The sequence below is a fragment of the Hyperolius riggenbachi genome, chromosome 3 (assembly GCF_040937935.1).
Source record: "Hyperolius riggenbachi isolate aHypRig1 chromosome 3, aHypRig1.pri, whole genome shotgun sequence".
In the NCBI taxonomy this organism is placed as follows: Eukaryota; Metazoa; Chordata; class Amphibia; order Anura; family Hyperoliidae; genus Hyperolius; species Hyperolius riggenbachi.
The window spans coordinates 350,975,707-350,994,128 of NC_090648.1; the positions used below are offsets into that span (position 1 = coordinate 350,975,707).

General features: G+C 42.6%; 1 protein-coding gene across 2 annotated transcripts in view; it reads left to right on the forward strand.

The window, feature by feature from the left end:
- Positions 1 to 18,422, forward strand: part of NSD1 (nuclear receptor binding SET domain protein 1) — a 111,928-nt gene that overhangs the window by 82,011 nt on the left and 11,495 nt on the right. For both annotated transcript variants that reach the window (XM_068277065.1, XM_068277066.1), the window contains exons 14-20: positions 5,127 to 5,306; positions 6,832 to 6,988; positions 7,118 to 7,323; positions 7,411 to 7,523; positions 8,952 to 9,221; positions 14,268 to 14,384; positions 17,506 to 17,647. In XM_068277065.1, coding sequence (XP_068133166.1) covers positions 5,127 to 5,306; positions 6,832 to 6,988; positions 7,118 to 7,323; positions 7,411 to 7,523; positions 8,952 to 9,221; positions 14,268 to 14,384; positions 17,506 to 17,647 — 1,185 coding nt within the window. The remainder of the gene's footprint in view (positions 1 to 5,126; positions 5,307 to 6,831; positions 6,989 to 7,117; positions 7,324 to 7,410; positions 7,524 to 8,951; positions 9,222 to 14,267; positions 14,385 to 17,505; positions 17,648 to 18,422) is intronic.

Genomic DNA, 18,422 nt, shown 5'->3' on the forward strand with positions numbered 1-18,422 from the left:
CTTTCTGGGGTTCTGTACCAGTGTGTAAGGAGCTTATATCCCGATTCTTGGATGTGTGCCGCGATTGAGGCTTTGTGGGCTAGTATGACAATCTTTTGCCACTGTGCATCTGAGAAAGTGGAGCCCAGAGAAGATTCCCATTTGGAGTGTAGAATGGAGCTAGGATCCCTGGAGGTGATCAGCATATTATATATTGATATGGCCCTTGTCATGGGACCGACTCCGGAGCACATGGATTCGAATTGTGTTAGTGGACGGGAGAATTCAGTTTTAGATCCCATGCTGAGCAAAAAGTGTTTAAATTAGGAGAAGGCCCATATGTCCAGGTTAGAAGATCCCAACTGGGACTGTATATGGCTCAGGGAGTTCCAGTTGTTATCTGTCAACAGGTGACATGCTCGTAAGAAGCAAAGGCTCCTCCAACTCCTATATGCTAATCCACAGGTACCCGGTGGAAAGCGAGGATTATCTAAGAGGGGAAGAAGGGGGGAGGGCCATGGTGCTAATGAGGATGATTGGCTATGTTGAGCGAATAATTTAAGTGTTCACAGTGACAGGGTGCGAAATACCTCTGATCCATGGACGCTTGCTAATCCAGCATAAGTTTTTAAAGAGAACCAGAGATGAAGCAACCTCATGTATTTTACCTTATAAATCAGTGGGAACATGACAGTAAACACCTAATCTGCTCTTTGTTACATTGTTCTCTGTTTAATTTGCCTGTTATCACCTCTAAGATAAGAATCCCGACTAAGCAGTCGGTCTGGCTTTGCTACAGAATAATTATAGCTGAGACTGTGTTCTTTGCTGTCTTCAAGTCCAAGCCTGCCCCCTGCTGGCTTTGCTCAGGAATCATTATAGCTGAGTCATTATAGCAAAGCCAGACTCAATGCTCAGTCCGGGATTCTTATCTCAGCTAGATAACAGACACTTTTAGCAGTGAGGATGGAACAGAGAGCATGGTAAATGTTTTCTCTAATGTTCCCACTGATTTCTATGGTAAAATACACAAGGGTGCTTCGTCTCTGGTTCACTTTAAGGGCAAAATGAGAGATATCATGTTCCATCGATACCCATTGTTTATGAGTGCTATTTCGATGCCAGTCAAATATTCTGAGCAGCGAAGCTGCTGTATAATATATACACAAAAATAAGAAAAAAGACTGGCACTAAATGTGAACAAAAATGCTGGGTCCGATTCACCGGATCTCGTATTCAAAGCTTGCACGTGCAACTCAGAACGCAGTGATGTATAATGAGCAAAAAGAGGAATGGAGGCACTGTGCTTGCAAAAAAGATATACCTTTTAATCCTTGGTGAAGAGACACATCGGGGTAGACAGTGGGGGTGAGGGAGGCCTGACAGCTGTTTCGCTTAAAAACAAAGCTTCCTCAGAGGCCAAGGGAAAGAAGTTCTTTCCCTTGGCCTCTGAGGAAGCTTTGTTTTTAAGCGAAACAGCTGTCAGGCCTCCCTCACCCCCACTGTCTACCCCGATGTGTCTCTTCACCAAGGATTAAAAGGTATATCTTTTTTGCAAGCACAGTGCCTCCATTCCTCTTTTTGCTCATGCTGTATAATATAGTTGCAAATTTGGAATGGCCATTCCCCCATACTCCTTTGGTAAGGTTGTGATATGATATTTTAGTCTCGGAGGTTTACTTTGCCAAATGAAGCGCTGTAGGGCCTGTCTAATTTCTTTGAAAAAGGAAGTTGGAATAGCTATAGGGAGAGTCTGGAAGAGATAGAGGAATCTGGGGATCACATTCATTTTAACAATGTTGACACGACCGAACCACGAGAACCTCGTACTGTCCCATCTCTGCAAGTCATGTTTTATTGTTGATAAAAGAGGCCTATAATTTAGGTTAAATATATCTGAGAGATCAGCAGGAATTTTAGTGCCCAAGTACGTTAGGGCTCTGGGGGACCACTTAAACTGAAATGTGCTTTCTAGAGAGCTCTGTACAGCTGGGTCCAAATTCACGTTCAATGCCTCGCATTTACTGTAGTTAATTTTGAAATGTGAAAGTTGGCCGTATAGTTTAAGCTAAATTAGGGATTGAAACATGTGGTGATGTAATGTAAAAGAGGAGGTCATCCGCGTAGGCGGCTATTTTATGTTCTGCGGAGGGCAATTTGAGACCTTGAATATTAGGGTTAGACCTGATTGTACGGAGTAAGGGTTCAAGTGTGAGGGCAAAGATAAATGGGGACAACGGACAGCCTTGGCGTGTCCCGTTAGCTATCCCAAAAGGCTGTGATAATTCACTGTTTACCTTTACCTGTGCTGTGGGATTAGTATATAGTGCCATTATCCATGAGAGCATATTGTTAGGAAGACCAACATGTTGCAGGGTGGATTCAATAAATCTCCAATGGACGCGATCGAAGGCCTTCTCTGCATCTGTAGATAAAAGCATCATTGGTGAGGCCCTCGATCGCGCCCAGTGTACCGCCCCCAGTGTTCTAATTGTGTTATCTCTTGCCTCTCGGGTTGGGATGAAACCTACTTGGTCATAATGCACCAAACCCGCCATGTGAGGCGACAACCTGTTTGCGAGAATTTTGGCGAAAAGCTTTAAGTCTAGGTTCAATAACGATATGGGGCGATAATTAGCGCACAGCGCAGCGTCCTTGCCCTGCTTGTGGATCACCGTGACATGAGAAAGGAGCATATCTCTCGGGAAGGACGTGGGGTTGTCAGTGTCAATTAAGGAATTATAGGCCCTGAGGAGGTGGGGGTGCAAAGTGGTCATGAATCGTTTATAGTAGTCTAAGGAAAACCCATCAGGTCCCGGGGCCTTTCCCGATGGAGTCTGAGAGAGTGCTAATTTAAGTTCGTCTAGAGATATGGGGTCCTTCAGATTTTCCATAGCTTCAGGGGATAGAGTGGGTAACCCTGACCTGATGATGTATTCTCGCATCTGCTGCTGTAGTTCAGATTCATCACCTCCTGATAAATCTTTGGGGATGTTATATAGGGATTCATAGAAGCTCCGGAAGATCCGGGCAATAGACGAGGTTCTGTGGTGCTTATGGGAGTGAGTGTCGTTTATATGGGGAATATAATTCATCGTCTGCTGTACCCTGAGAGCCCTAGCCAACAAGGAGCTACATTTATTGCCATATTCATAATAGTGCCTTTTGCACCGTGTGGCAGCGTAGCGTGCTTGGAAAAATAATAAAGATCTAAGCTTTTCTCTCTCTGTTTTTAAGGCCTCCAGGTCCACAGCAGACGAGGAGGATCTATGAGTTAGCTCCAGACTCCGGATTTTAGTGAGAGCGCTTTCAATAGCTTCATCCCTCTCTCGTTTCTTTCTACTCCCCTCTGAAATAAGTACTCCCCTAATAACGCATTTGTGTGCAGCCCAGAGAGACATGGGTGACATGTCCTCTGTATTATTTGTGAGGAAATAATGATCAAGCGCCTTGGATATCCTCTCCACCACAACTCGGTCCTTCAATAACGAGGCATTAAGACGCCAATTTGGTGGTCCACGACGTCCCTCTAAAATAGCGAAGGACATTGTGGCCAGGGCGTGGTCCGAGATTGTGCTCGTTAGGATATCTGCATCAGTGACTGTGGACAGAAGATTGTGGGAGGAGAAAACATAATCAATGCGCGTGTACACTTTGTGTGGATGAGAGAAAAAGGTGTATTCTCATCCAGTGGGATTGAGAATACGCCAGGGGTCAACTAGCTGTCTAGCTTGTAGGGATAAGCGGCATTTTTGTAGGATTCTGTAAGGTATAGTAGAATTACCAGAGGAGGTGTCGAGTGATGGGTCTAGTGCAACGTTAAGATCACCTCCAAGGATCACGCTCCCCTCTGCAAAGGTCTCCAGCTCCCTCAGAAAGTTTTCCAGGAAGGGTTGTTGCCCTGTGTTTGGAGCATAGAAGGTTCCCAGGGTCACCTTATTGCGGTTTATAATGCCTTTAATAAGTAGGAATCTACCGGTCGGGTCTATTAATTGCTGTATCTGCGTCATACATAGATGTCGTGAGAGAAGGATCGCTACTCCCTTGGTCTTAGAGTCTGGAGAATTACTCAAAAATGTCAGTGGGAATCTGGAGTTACCGAGTTTTGGGTGTTCTGTGCCCTTAAAATGAGTCTCCTGGATGAATGCTACATGGGTTTTAGCTTTGTGCAAGTCAGTTAATAATGCAGTCCTCTTTTCAGGTATGTTCAGCCCGTGGACATTCAGCGTCATCACTTTAAGTGATCCCATTTTTCATCCCCAGAATCCGGGCCCCCCGCAGGCCCTCCGCCCCCCACCGCGCCACCGGAAACCAAGAGAGAGAAAAAGAGTGAGAGAGGTTAGAGAAAGAAGAGATAACGAGGAAACAAGAAAGAATGAATTGGAGCCAATGCTCCACAGTACATGTCTGCCGAGGACAAAGCCTCAGCATCCATGTCACCAAAAACTGGCCAGTCCACTCCCAAACAAGTGTCAGCAGTGCGACCGTAGTACTGGCCAGTCGGGAGTGGGAGAAGAGAGACATACTCACCGTGTGTCTTCGTCGCTGCTCCCGGCCACAATATGAACAGTGATAAATGGAAATGCAATTTCTGCTCCAATATAGGTTTTAAACCTCTTATACAAAACAACTTAATAATTAAACCAAGAAACGTACCCCAAACATGGTAATGCACATATCAGCCGCCAGATGTATGCGGACGTTAGCTGCATGGCTGTGCGTAACATTAGTGAGAGCAATGCGCCCCCGATTATCTCAAACTTATTTAAATATTTAGGGCGTCTCCGCTCCAGCTTATGTCAAGGGGGGAGGTTGGTCTATGAACAGAGGCCACCCGTGTAACTTCACATGTTGGCCTCATCCGTAGACAAGGCGGAAGGATAAGACAGGGAGCCGCCACATCCCCAGGGAGTCCAAATATACGTCCGCCACAAACAGGGCACAGCGGTCGTCCTGTTCCCCGCAATTGGCAGGGGGATCGGACGCCGTGTCCGGCGTGCGCGGCCCAGTGTATCGGTTAATCAGAATATAAGCATGGACGGTAAATAATACAATTTCCCCCCCTACGTTCTTCTCTACATATATGTATATATTCACAAAGGCAGTTTTAATTTATTTGTAACTTATTACATTTGCTTTTTTTATAGGTCGTCTGATGAGATGTGTCCGATGTCCAGTTGCCTATCATGCCAATGATTTTTGCCTGGCAGCAGGAACTGTAACCCTGGCTTCCAATAGCATTATTTGCCCCAACCATTTTACTGCCCGTAGAGGGTGCAAGAACCATGAGCATGTCAATGTCAGCTGGTGCTTTGTGTGCTCTGAGGGTATGTCAACTTTTCTTCTTCAAAAATGATTTGCTTTGTTAGCTTTTTTATTTTTGTATCTATCTTTAGTCAGAGACGTTAAAGATGATTCAGTTTTTAATTTATTAGCTCTAAAGTTTGATGGCAGATTTCCATCTTTCAGGGACTTGGAAAGTGCTGGAAGATGTTGGAACTATTTTTTTTATCTTTTGACTTTACCTTACGATCTGTAACTGAGGGAATGGTGGAAGTGGAAGTGGCACGTATCCTGTAACCACTAATATTTCATATTTCCTTGACAACCAGCTCCACTTTTAAGGCAAAATTAGACACGTTTTATCACCTAGGGCAGAAAGGGCAAAGATTTAGAGATGGCATGTAAAGTATGCCTAAAGCAAACAAAAACAAGTTATACATTTTTCAGTAGTGTGAAATCTGGATGGTTTTGAGGCTTCCCAGATCCTCCAACAGCCCACCGATCCAGAGTATGGTCCCTTTTTATATCGGTTTAAGTCAAATGGATTTCTTCTGGTCGCACATGGCTGTGGATGAGCACATCTGGGCTGGGCATGTGCAAGTAAGGTCAATTGCTTGACGAGTAGAACGAAGCGCTCATGCACAGAGGAAAAAGCTGTGCACAAGCAGAATCATTCTGCTGGGCATGCAAGGACCTTATCCATCCATACTCAGTCTGGATACCCTAATCAGTTGTCTAGAAAGCAGCCGGAAGATAGAGGGACCCTGTGCTGGAATGATGGCCACAGTGTGAGTCCAGGAAGCCTCTGGAACATCCAAAGGCTTCCATCTACTGTGGCAAGTATCTAACTTTTTTTTAAATTACTCCAGGTATTTAAAAGAGCTAAATACTAAAAGTAAAAGGTATTTACAGGGTCATTTTTTTAGCCGTACCTTAGCCATTCTCAAAGTGTTTTATTGAGATTAAAGAAGGTCTACTTCCACACTGCTCAGATAGAGCCAGTGACACTGTAGTGACTTATTAAAGTATTAAAATGTGTAGGTTTTTAAGCCTGCCTTTACTCAGCCAGCATTGTCCAGCATACTTGCTCTGGATAAGTGCACATCCTACTTACTACAGCACCAGTGAAACTCGAAAAATTTGAATATCGTGCACATGTTCATTTATTTCAGTAATTCAACTTAAAAGGTGAAACTAATATATGAAATACAAGAAAGAAGTTTTAAATCAGGATGATATATACGCATTACATGCAAAGTGAGATATTTCAAGCCTTTATTTGTTATCATTTTGATGCTTATGGCTTACAGCTTATGAAAACCTCACATTTCAGGCCATTACAATATTGTGAAAATGTTTAATAGTCTAGGCTCAAATTGTCAGCCTCTAATCAGCCAATTAAACCAAACAACTGCAAACAGTTCCTATTCCATATATTGGTTTCACCTTGTAAGTTGAATTACTGAAATAAATGGACTTTTGCACAATATTCTAACTTTTCGAGCTTCACCTGTATACATTTGTCTTTCTACTCAGCAGTGTAAATGTTTTCATCTGTCTTTATATTAGGTGGAAGTCTCCTTTGTTGTGAATCTTGCCCAGCTGCATTTCACCGTGAGTGTCTTAACATTGAAATGCCTGAAGGCAACTGGTTCTGTAATGACTGCAAAGCTGGAAGAAAACCTCATTATAAAGAAGTCGTATGGGTGAAAGCCGGGAGATACAGGTAGAGAGTTCAATAGTTTAAGATACTTGAGCAATCCAAGGCACCTTTATTTTGTGGTCAGTAAATGAATATTGACTGAATGTTGTGTCTCTTACCCCCCCCCCCCCCCCCCTTCCCCATGTTTCTCAGGTGGTGGCCAGCTGAGGTTTGTCACCCAAAAAGTATTCCTACCAACATCCAGAAAATGAAGCATGACATTGGAGAGTTCCCAGTCTTGTTTTTTGGTTCGAAGGACTATTTGTGGACACATCAGGCCAGAGTGTTTCCCTACATGGAAGGAGACGCCCTCAATAAGGATAAAATGAGCAAGGGCATGGATGCTGTCTACAAAAAGGGTATCTCAGATGGTCCCACACAGTTTGTTTGTAAATGTGATACCTCATGCTCTTTGCCTTGTATTATAACATTCTGTGTTTCTGTAGGGCTGATGGAAGCTGCAGAGCGTTTTGAAGAACTGAAGGCACAGAAGGAAATAAGGCAGCTGCAAGAAGAAAAGAAAAATGACAAAAAGCCTCCACCCTATAAGCACATTAAAGTGAGTGCTGCTGCTGCTCACTGCTTGCCCCAAAGCATGTCATGTCTTACCAGTTATTGGAATATACAGCACCAGTGGGAGGACAGTATTGCATGCTTATCACTGACTAATTTATCAAACTAACTGCTAAAGAATAAAAGTGATTTCAGTTTAGATAACTGGAAAATAAGAATCAAAGATTTTGTTGTCTAAATATTCAACTTTTACATTGATTGCTTAAGATACAATTTCACGTTTGCTGAGCAAAAAAAGAGACCAGTCCCTTGAGTTGAGCCCTATACAATGCAAGGATTCCTAGTAAGCATTATTCAGTTTAACCAGAATTTTTTGTACTAAATTTGAAAGGATAGTTCTTTTCCCATGCATACAAAGAAAGACAATATGAACTGACAGTTTAACTGACTGCAAACAGAAATAGCTTTTTTTCAACAGCATTAAAGTGCAAAAAATACTTGCGCACACTGTTTAAATAACGGCAAGTTCTTAAAACTGACCCAAACTTTTGCAGAGCACACAGTGAAAAGTCTTTACTCCACATATAGTTGCTGAAAAAATTCACTTCTCTGTGCTTAAAAGAGAAACCGTAACAAGAATTGAACTTCATCCCAATCAGTAGCTGATACTCCCTTTCCCATGAGAAATCTATTCCTTTTCTCAAACAGATCATCAGGGGCTCTGTATGGCTGATCTTGGGGTGAAACCCCTCCCACAATGTGAAGTCAGCGCCTCACAGCACTGAGGTCTTGACATCACACTGTGGGAGCCTTGATGCATTGTGGGAAATAACAGCTTTTTACAGCTGTTTCCAACTGCCAAACAAAAGCAAGCAGCATCTCCTTCCACTGACATCTACCAGCAGTAAAAATGTCGCCATGTGATAAATGTCAGAATGTAAATAGGGGAGTGGCAGGATTTTACAATGGGCAAACACTGACTAAATCGTTTAATACATAATTATTGTAAAAATGAAGCACTTTTTTCATTACATTATTTTCACTGGAGTTCCTCTTTAAGCCAGATCAAAGTCTAATTAGTTATCAGCAACAGTGAATAGACTGCAGGAGAGCTCTGCAAAGGCAGCTCTTATCATACAGGGAAAATGGAGGGTTGTTTTTTTTTTTTTTTAGGATTTCCATAAATTGTAATAAAGATTTTTTTTTCTTCCCATAGAGGTTATCCTGGTGTGGCTAACCTTCTAGAGGAGAGAGGAAGTTCTAAGTTTTTAGTTCCACTTTAAATATGGTGTTTTGTATTATGAATAATACTCTTTTTGTAAATTTGATAATATTTTTAGACCAACATTAGCTGCAACAATACACAGATTTTATATACAGAATAAGCCACCTGCATTTGTTGTCTGCCCTTATAGTTTTATTTGTGCATTAGATGTCTTATTCTTCAGCTTTAATGGTTTCCTTCCCTTTGCAGGTGAACAGGCCAGTGGGGAAGGTTCAAATCTTCACTGCTGATATGTCAGAAATCCCACGCTGTAACTGCAAGGCCTCAGATGACCATCCTTGTGGTCAGGATTCTGAGTGCATTAATCGCATGCTGTTGTATGAATGCCATCCTTCTGTTTGCCCAGCTGAGGAACACTGTCAAAATCAGGCTTTCTCCAAACGGCAGTACCCAGACGTGGAGATCTTTCGAACCTTGAGCCGTGGCTGGGGATTGCGCTGCAAAAGTGATATTAAAAAGGTGAGTTATATCTTTGCTTCTTTCTTGTGGCAGAGTGTAAATAACTGTAAGACAATGTTTTTTTTTTTTTTTTTTTTTTTGCTGAGTGTACATGCTACCAAGAAATTAAAGGAATACTGTAGGGGGGTCGGGGGAAAATGAGTTGAACTTACCCGGGGCTTCTAATGGTCACCCGCAGACATCCTGTGCCCGCGCAGCCACTTACCGATGCTCCGGCCCCGCCTCCGGCTCACTTCTGGAATTTCAGACTTTAAAGTCTGAAAACCACTGCGCTTGCGTTGCCGTGTCCTCGCTCCCGCTGATGTCACCAGGAACGTACTGCACAGGTACAGACCGTACTGGGCATGCGCAATACACTCCTGGTGACATCAGCGGGAGCGAGGACACGGCAACGCAGGCGCAGTGGTTTTCAGACTTTGTCTGAAATTCCAGAAGTGAATCGAAGGCGGGGCCGGAGCATCGGTGAGTGGCTGCGCAGGTACAGGATGTCTACAGGGGACCATTAGAAGCCCCAGGTAAGTTCAACTCATTTTCCCCCGACCCCATTACAGTATTCCTTTAAGGGAAATCATAAATGTCCTCTGTTTAATGCATTATATAATGCCTAGCTCTTGGTGAACCAGAACCACTAGGGGAGTTCAAGGGGCTAAAAGAGACTGAAAAGCCCTCTTACTAAAAGGAAAAAAAAACAATGCTAAATCTAAAATTCAGCTTTCAGTCAGCAAGTGTGGTTTCCCATAATGTATCTCCCCCAAATATGCAAATAGTCTTTGTTCCTGAAGGTAAAGCTGCACATCCAGAACCACTGGTGTACAGTGAGCCTTAATAGCTTATTAATTTTACAGAGCCAAGTTGCGCTTGTATCAATTGCAGACTCTGACTGATGTACTGTGCTGGAATGAGCAAATGGCTGTGGCTGACGAGCAGCATCTGTGTTGCTATGCAACTTAAGTTAGCTGGGCTGTCTGCTGTTATCTTTCCTCTATCAAACTATTCTAGTGTCCAAGAAAGTGATGTTCCGCTCGATGATCCAGCAAAATAGAAAATCTTTATTATAGCAGTAACACACGATCTGCTAACATGTTTCGGACACACAATGGTCCTTAATCATAGCACAAAATCCACACAGTGAGGTTGATCACTAAATGGCTAAAACCACACCTTCCAATCCTGGAATCCACCCAAAGAAGGGGAGGGGACTAGGGCGAGTCCAAGATATGGAGGAGATAAAGTGCACACAATCTAAAAACATAGACATAAAAATACATATGACAATCAGGATCTGATATACCATGCTTCTGAGAATAACCAAAATTCCAAGAGACAAAAAAGTACAGAAAAGAAATGCTACAAAGCATAGGGGCAATTATATCACATACAAAATTGGTTACTCGCGAATTCAAGAAAACATAAACATAAAATGGTAAAAACCACTCGTGTATGATGTATGGTTGAAAGCAAGAAACACAATCAACCGGTTGTATAGTGAAATACGGCATATATGACTGCGAGGAACATAGAAGAAAAATAACTAATGCAGAGAGAAGCAATCCGGAAAAAAATCACTCTTAAATAATGCGGCTCAAATCCCATCTGGAATTGAGACCTTTGGGGATACGAGTATCCAAATGAAATATCCAGAATGCTTCCTGCATAAGCAGAGTTTTATACAAATCGCCCCCACGGGTGGGTCTCAAAATGCGTTCCACTGCCTGAAAGGAGAAGGATGACATACCACTGCCATGCATTTGGCGAAAATGTTTTGCGACATTAGAAATTTCAGTAGTTAGCCATCCAGCTCCCCTGTAGTGTTCTGCGATACGTTCCCTAAGGGGACGGGTTTTACAGCCCACATATTGGACCTGACAAAGAGAACATGACACTACATAATCCACATATCTAGTGTGGCAATTGATAGATTGTCTCAAACGAAAAACCCTCCCGTTAGAGAACGAGGTAACAGTTTTAGATACAGTATGTACAGAACAATAATTGCATGTGGACATACCGCATTTATAAGAACCCACAGTATTAAGCCAACATGGCTGATGTATGTTGGTAGTAAAAAGGCTAGGAGAAAGAATACCACCTATAGTTAGTGCCCGTCTACTAGCAAATCTAATGCCCTAATCAATAACTCTCTCTATCTGAGGATCTAATTTCAAAACTGGCAAAAGATTTTTTTACTATCGAAATGATCTGTTTATATTCTTCGCTGTAGGTGGCAACAAACACTACTTCTCCATTAAGAGAGGCACCACGATGTCAGGGGGGTTTGTGTTAACAAATGTTCCCTGGATTTATTAAGGGCCAAGTGGCGTCCTCTGGAAATCATCCATCCCGGATAATCTCGCTCCTTCAGGCGTGAGGTAACCAAATCGCACTCGGCAATAAAACTCTCACCTGAGGAGCAATTTCTCCGGGCCTTTGTGAATTCCCCCAATGGAATAGCTCTAATGGTGTGTGCTGGGTGGCAACTGCTAGCCTTCAAAGTGGAGTTGCCACTACAGGGCTTCCGATAAGTTTTGAAATGGAGAGTGCTAGAAATGGGCTCTCCCCTCAAAACTATGTCCAGATAATTTATTTAGAATGGAGCCCAGGAAAAAGTAAAAGATAAATTTAGGGGGTTGTCGTTTAGAAACTCTCTAAACCTAGGCACATCATTAGGGTCACCATTCCAGACGACTAGTAAGTAGTCTATATATCTGCCGTACCACATGATACGATCGGAAAAAATATTAGCGTCGCTAAACAAAAAGAGCTCCTCCCACCAGCCCATGTATAGTTTGGCCAGTGAAGGGGAAAATTTAGCCCCCATGGAAGCCCCACAACACTGCAAAAAATATTCCGAATCAAAAAGAAAATAATTGTGGCTTAGCAAGAATTCGACGGCAAGGCTGATGAATGTGCGTAGATCTTGAGAGAAAGACGAATACCTGGTCATGTGAAAATCAATGGCCCTCAGGGCAAGAGAGTGAGGAATACAGGAATAAAGTGCTTTTACATCAATAGTAATCCAACTGTATCCTTGTCGCCACTCAAAATCCCGAAGGCTGCTTAAAATGTGTTTGGTGTCACGGACATAACCAGTTAAATGCCTTACCAAGGGTTGGAGATGTCCATCCACCCATTCACCTAGCCGTTCCCCTAGAGACCCTATGCCGGCTACAATGGGCCTACCTTCAGGGGGAAAGCCAGGCTTGTGAATTTTAGGAAGGTGATGGAAACCCGGGACAACTGGAGATTTGACTATTAAATATTCTACTACTTTTTTCGTCAAAACACCCAGCTTTTCTCCTAAAGACAAAAGAGATCCTAACTGTTCCAGATATTTTAGAGTAGGGTCCCGAGTGAGAGGAACATATATCTGGGTATCCCCAAGTTGTCTAAGAGCTTCCTTCCTATAGATCTCCGTGTCTAGAACTACTACCGCTCCGCCTTTATCGGCATTTCTAATTACCACTCGAGGATTTTCCTTGAGTGATTTGAGAGCCTGACGCTCCCCAAATTTAGATTATACTTCTTGCCGATGGCGGAGGTGGTATGGGATGCAAGGTTCAACAGATGCTGTTCCATGAGATTTTGAAACGAATCAACTGGGGCACTACAGGCTGAGACAGGATAAAACACTGGATTGCGTATAGAAACAGGCTCAACATCCTCCTCGGAAATGACAGGCGAAGTCTCCATGAGCAATTGCTCCAGGATTAAAAGAGACTTTGTGTCCTGAAAACTCCGAATGTCAGAAAGAGCTAAAGTTTCTTGATACCTGTCTTGGACCGTGTCAACTCCAGTGTCCATAAAATGCTTTTTTTAAAAGTATAGACAAACAAAAGTATAACAAACCTGTTAACATCCCGCAAGGTACTGAACACGTCAAAATGGTGGGTGGAGGCAAAAGACAAACCCTTAGAAAGTAGATTGAGCTCCTCGACTGAGAGAACAGTGGCCGACAAATTAACCACTGTGTCGGTCGAGTGGCTCTTAATCGGAGATTTAGAAATTCTGTGTTTTACACCTGCCCGTCTGGTATGCCTTTTCCTCTGCGCTTCAGGCAGTAGAACGCATTTTGAGACCCACACGAGGGGGTGATTTGTATAACACTCTGCCTATGAGGGAAACATTCTGGATATTTCATTTGGATACTCGTATCCCCAAAGGTCTCCATTCCAGATGGGATTTGAGCCGCATTATTTAAGAGTGATATTTTTTTTTCCGGCTTGCTTCTCTCCGCATTAGTTATTTTTCTTCTATGTTCCTCGCAGTCATATATGCCGTATTTCACTTTACAACCGGTTTATTGTGTTTCTTGCTTTCAACCATACATCATACACGAGTGGTTTTTACCATTTTTTATGTTTGTTTTCTTGAATTCGCGAGTAACCAATTTTGTATGTGATATAATTTCCCCTATGCTTTGTAGCATTTCTTTTCTGTACTTTTTTGTCTCTTGGAATTTTGGTTATTCTCAGAAGTATGGTATATCAGATCCAGATTGTCATATGTATTTTTATGTCTATGTTTTTAGATTGTGTGCACTTTATCTCCTCCATATCCTGGACTCGCCCTAGTCCCCTCCCCTTTTTTGGGTGGATTTCAGGATTGGAAGGTGTGGTTTTAGCTATTTAGTGATCACCCTCACTGTGTGGATTTTATGCTATGATTAAGGAACATTGTGTGTCCGAAACATGTTAGCAGACATGTTGTGTCGTGTGTTACTGCTTTAATAAAGATTTTCTATTTTGCTGGTTCATCGAGCGGAATATCACTTTCTTGGACACTAGAATTATTTGAGGTAAAGTTGCCTCGTTCCTGCTCTGACCCTGCAGGGTGGTCGGTTGAGCGGACTTCACCATCTATCCATCAAACAACTCTAGGCATGACAGTGAGGACTTCCATGTGTTTATACTGTAACTCACTACTGGATATGAATATATTTATCTCAATTATGTCTGCTGAAATATTTTAATTTTTCTTTGCTGGTAGTTTTAAAATGTATTGTCTGCTTTTTTGACCCCAGTCCATTTCTCTGTGTATTCATTTTAGGGTGAATTTGTTAATGAATATGTGGGAGAGATGATTGATGAAGAGGAGTGCCGAGCTCGTATTCGCCATGCGCAGGAACATGATATATCAAACTTTTACATGCTGACTCTAGACAAGGTGAGTGCTTGTACCTGGAATTACTTGTGTGTGTTCCATTTTCTGTCACTGCACCCTGCAAGTTTCAGGCTGACTTGGTTTTACTGTAGTTTCTTAAAATGGAGAACTGTACATCCCTCATCCTGAAAGCCAAACATGCTGGGAGGAATAGGTCAGACAGTTCTTTCACTAACCAGACTCTGGTTAGAACAAGCAAAGCATATGTTTCGTACCAGAAGACACACCTGACCATAAGGCACACCTAAGTTTTTAGAGGATGAAACCCAGGACTGGTGCAGTGGGATCTTCTGGATCGAGTGTAAGTGCCAGGCGTCTTTAACCCCCCAGCTGCTTCAGCACCCCATAGCAAACCCCTCAACCCCTGAAGAGTGTAACAGCAGCGGAATGCAGTCACCTTTTTAATCTCTTGCCGACCGCGTCACGCCGATGGGCGTGGCCGTGGCGGCAGCCCCAGGACCGCCTAACGCCGATTGGCGTAATGTCCTGGGGCCAGCTAAAACAGGAGATCGCGCGCAGGATGCACGCGCATCTCCTGCTTGGGGGGCGGAGTTCCGCCCCGCCTTCAGTCTCCGAGCGGCTGTTGCCGCTCGGGAGACTGTTAGACGGCGTGATCGCCGTCTATTTAGGTGTACAGCGCTGCGATCGGCAGCAGCGCTGTACTGGGGACAGCCGTGTGACACGGCTGTCCCCCTGGGACACTGGAGAGTGATCGGCTCTCATAGGCAGAAGCTTATGACAGCCGATCGCCACAATTGGCTGGCTGTGGGGAGGAAGGGAGGGAATCTGTTAAAGGAACATACTTTTTTTTTTTTTTTTTTTTTTTTTTTTTTATAAAATCAGGAACAAAAATATTTGTAAAAAAAATAAATAAACAATCTGGGGGCGATCAGACCCCACCAACAGATACCTCTGTTGGTGGGGGGAAAGGGGGGGGGGAATCACTTTTGTGCTGTGTTGTGCGGCCCTGCAGCTTAGCCTTAAAGAGACACTGAAGCGAAAAAATATATATGATATAATGACTTGGTTGTGTACTATGAATAATTACTAGAAGATTAGCAGGAAAGAAAATATTCTCATATTTTTATTTTCAAGTATATAGTGTTTTTTCTAACATTGCATCATACTATAATATGGGCAGATTACACAACACTCAACATTCAAAATGATTCTTTCAGAGCAGTCTGTGAACTAATGAACTCTCCTCTGCCAGAGGAATAGTAAACAGTTAACTAACAGTTGAGATAATAAAAGTCAGAAAACGGCCCTCTCCACGACTTTTGAAAGTCGTAGAGATAATGGCTTTTTTGTATAAAGATAACAACTGGAGTTTCTTAACTCTTCCTGTACTGGAAACAATTAGACTGATGTATCTGATCTTAATGTTTTATTTCTTAGCTGTACTACACATATAAATCATCATATCATAGTTTTTTTTTCGCTTCAGTGTCTCTTTAAAGCTGCAGTGGCACAGTTTACTTAACCACTTTACCCCCGCCCGTACGGATTTCTCCGTCCCTTTTTCCATCCTTTAACCCCCAGGGACGGAGAAATCCGTACTTTGCGCACTGCCGCCGCTGCCCGCGCTCCCGCTCGTAAACACGCCGCCCGCCACTAGTAAACACGCCGCCGCCCGCTCGCCCAGAGATCAACGAACGGGAAAATCCATTCCCGTTCGTTGATCTAAGCTCCGCAATGATCCGCTGCCGCTCGGCTGAGCAGCGCGATCATTGTGAGCAATAACAAACTCCCAGCCTCTTTCTACTTCATGCAAGCGTCCGGAAGGTCGCATGAAACAAAAAGTTACTGTTGCCATCTTGTGGCCAAATGGTAAAACTACACCCTAAGCATTTTTTACACACAAATAAACTAGTTTTACACAAAAAATTAACTCCTTACCTCCCACACTCCCCAATTATTATTTTTTTTGTAATTAAAAAAAAATAAAAAATTTACAATTTAAAAAAAATACATAAATAGTTACCTTAGGGACTGAACTTTTTAAATATTTGTCAGGAGGGTATAACACTGTTACTTTATAAACTATGGGCTTGTAATTAGGGATGGACGCAAAACTGAAAAAAATGCACCTTTATTTCCAAATAAAATATTGGCGCCAAACATTGTGATAGGGACATAATTTAAACTGTTTTATAACCGGGATAAATAGGCATATACATTTAATGGGTTTTAATTACAGTAGCATGCATTAGTTAAAAACTATAAAGGCCGAAAACTGAAAAATTTTTCCCACATTTTTTCCTATTTTCCCATTAAAACACATTTAGAATAAAATTATTCTTGGCATAATGTCCCACCTAAAGAAAGCCTAATTGGTGGCGAAAAAAACAAGATATAGTTCACTTCATTGCGATAAGTAATGATAAAATTATAGACGAATGAATGGACGGAGCGCTGAAAGGTGAAAATTGCTCTGGTGGTCAGGGGGTAAAACCCCTCAGTTGGGAAGTGGTTAAAATTGCCTGGTCACTAGGGGGGTTTAGCACTGCAAGTCCTCAAGAGGTTAAGTGCAAGTTCAGGCTTAATTTTTAAATAACTTAATGTACACTAATAGTATAATATTTTAACTTGTTATAGTTCTGCATAAAAAGGTAAGTAACAAAATAATTTTTATTAGCAAAATAAAGAAAATAGCTGGCCACACGTACAAATGTACATCATAATGTGGTCTTCTAACAGTATGTTTTAAAACGATCGCAAAAGGATGTAAACTTATTTTAAATGTGTTTTTTTTTTTTTTTTTTTTTTTTTTTTAAACCACATGGACAATATAATTAAAGATTTCGAAAAGCTTCCATTTGACAAACTGATAGACCTTTCTTCTTAGTTTAATTTTAAATCGTTGTTTTGTCAAATCAAAGGCTATTGAATGATCAGTTGAAACCTCTGTTCTTTAGCATCTATGTCCTTTTTTTAGATTTGGGACTGGGAAGTTGACATAGTGATTCACTTAGAAGTAGAATGCCTGAGAGATCTTTTGGCTTATGAGAAAACTCCTGGCATATACTGTATAGTAATGTAGGCATTACACAGAGGACAGTATGTGTTATCTGCAGTCAGGTTAATAGTATGACCTTACGGTGACATGGTTTTTATCTTCTAGGACCGTGTTATTGATGCTGGGCCAAAAGGAAATTTTGCACGCTTCATGAACCACTGCTGCCAGCCAAACTGTGAGACACAGAAATGGACAGTTAATGGTGACACTCGAGTGGGATTGTTTGCCTTGTGTGACATTAAAGCTGGTAAGAAATGTTTTCTTCTCTTTAAAGTACCCAATTGTCGTTCCCTAAAGCTTTTTATTTTTCTTTGGTTTAACAGTTCTGTGTTAATTGCTTAGACTCTTGGTATTGATAATATATAGAGTTAGAATCTAAAGCAGACCTTTCCAAGGTATACTTCAAATATATTTGCTAATGTCTACATTATAAGAAATCAGTTAACCCTCTGGGGGATAATCCCGAGCTGAGCTCGGGGTAAGCCGCCACAGAGGATTTCTCAGGCCCTGGTGGGCCGATTTGCATGATTTTTTTTTTGTTGCACGCAGCTAGCACTTTGCTACCTGCGTGTATATACCGATCGCCGCCGCTCCGCGCTGATTCGCCGCTACCCGCCGTGCCGCGCTGCTCCCCCCCCCCCCCAAGACCACGTGTGCAGCCTGGCCAATCAGTGCCAGGCAGCGCTGAGGGGTGGATCGGGACTCTCTCTGACGTCACGACGTCGTTGACGTCATCCCGATCGTCGCCATGGCGACAGGGGAAGCCAAACAGGAAATCCCGTTCTGAACGGGATTTCCTGTTTGCTTTGATTGCCGGAGGCGATTGGAGGGGGTGGGGGGATGCCGCTGCACAGCGGCTATCATGTAGCTAGCGCTAGGCTAGCTACATGATTAAAAAAAAAAAAAATTTAAAAAAAATGTGCTGCGCCGCCCCCTGGCGATATTATTGCATCGCCCAGGAGGTTAACAGACACTTTTTTGTACAAGGTAGGGTAACTCCTCCTCAGATTTTGTGTAAAGTG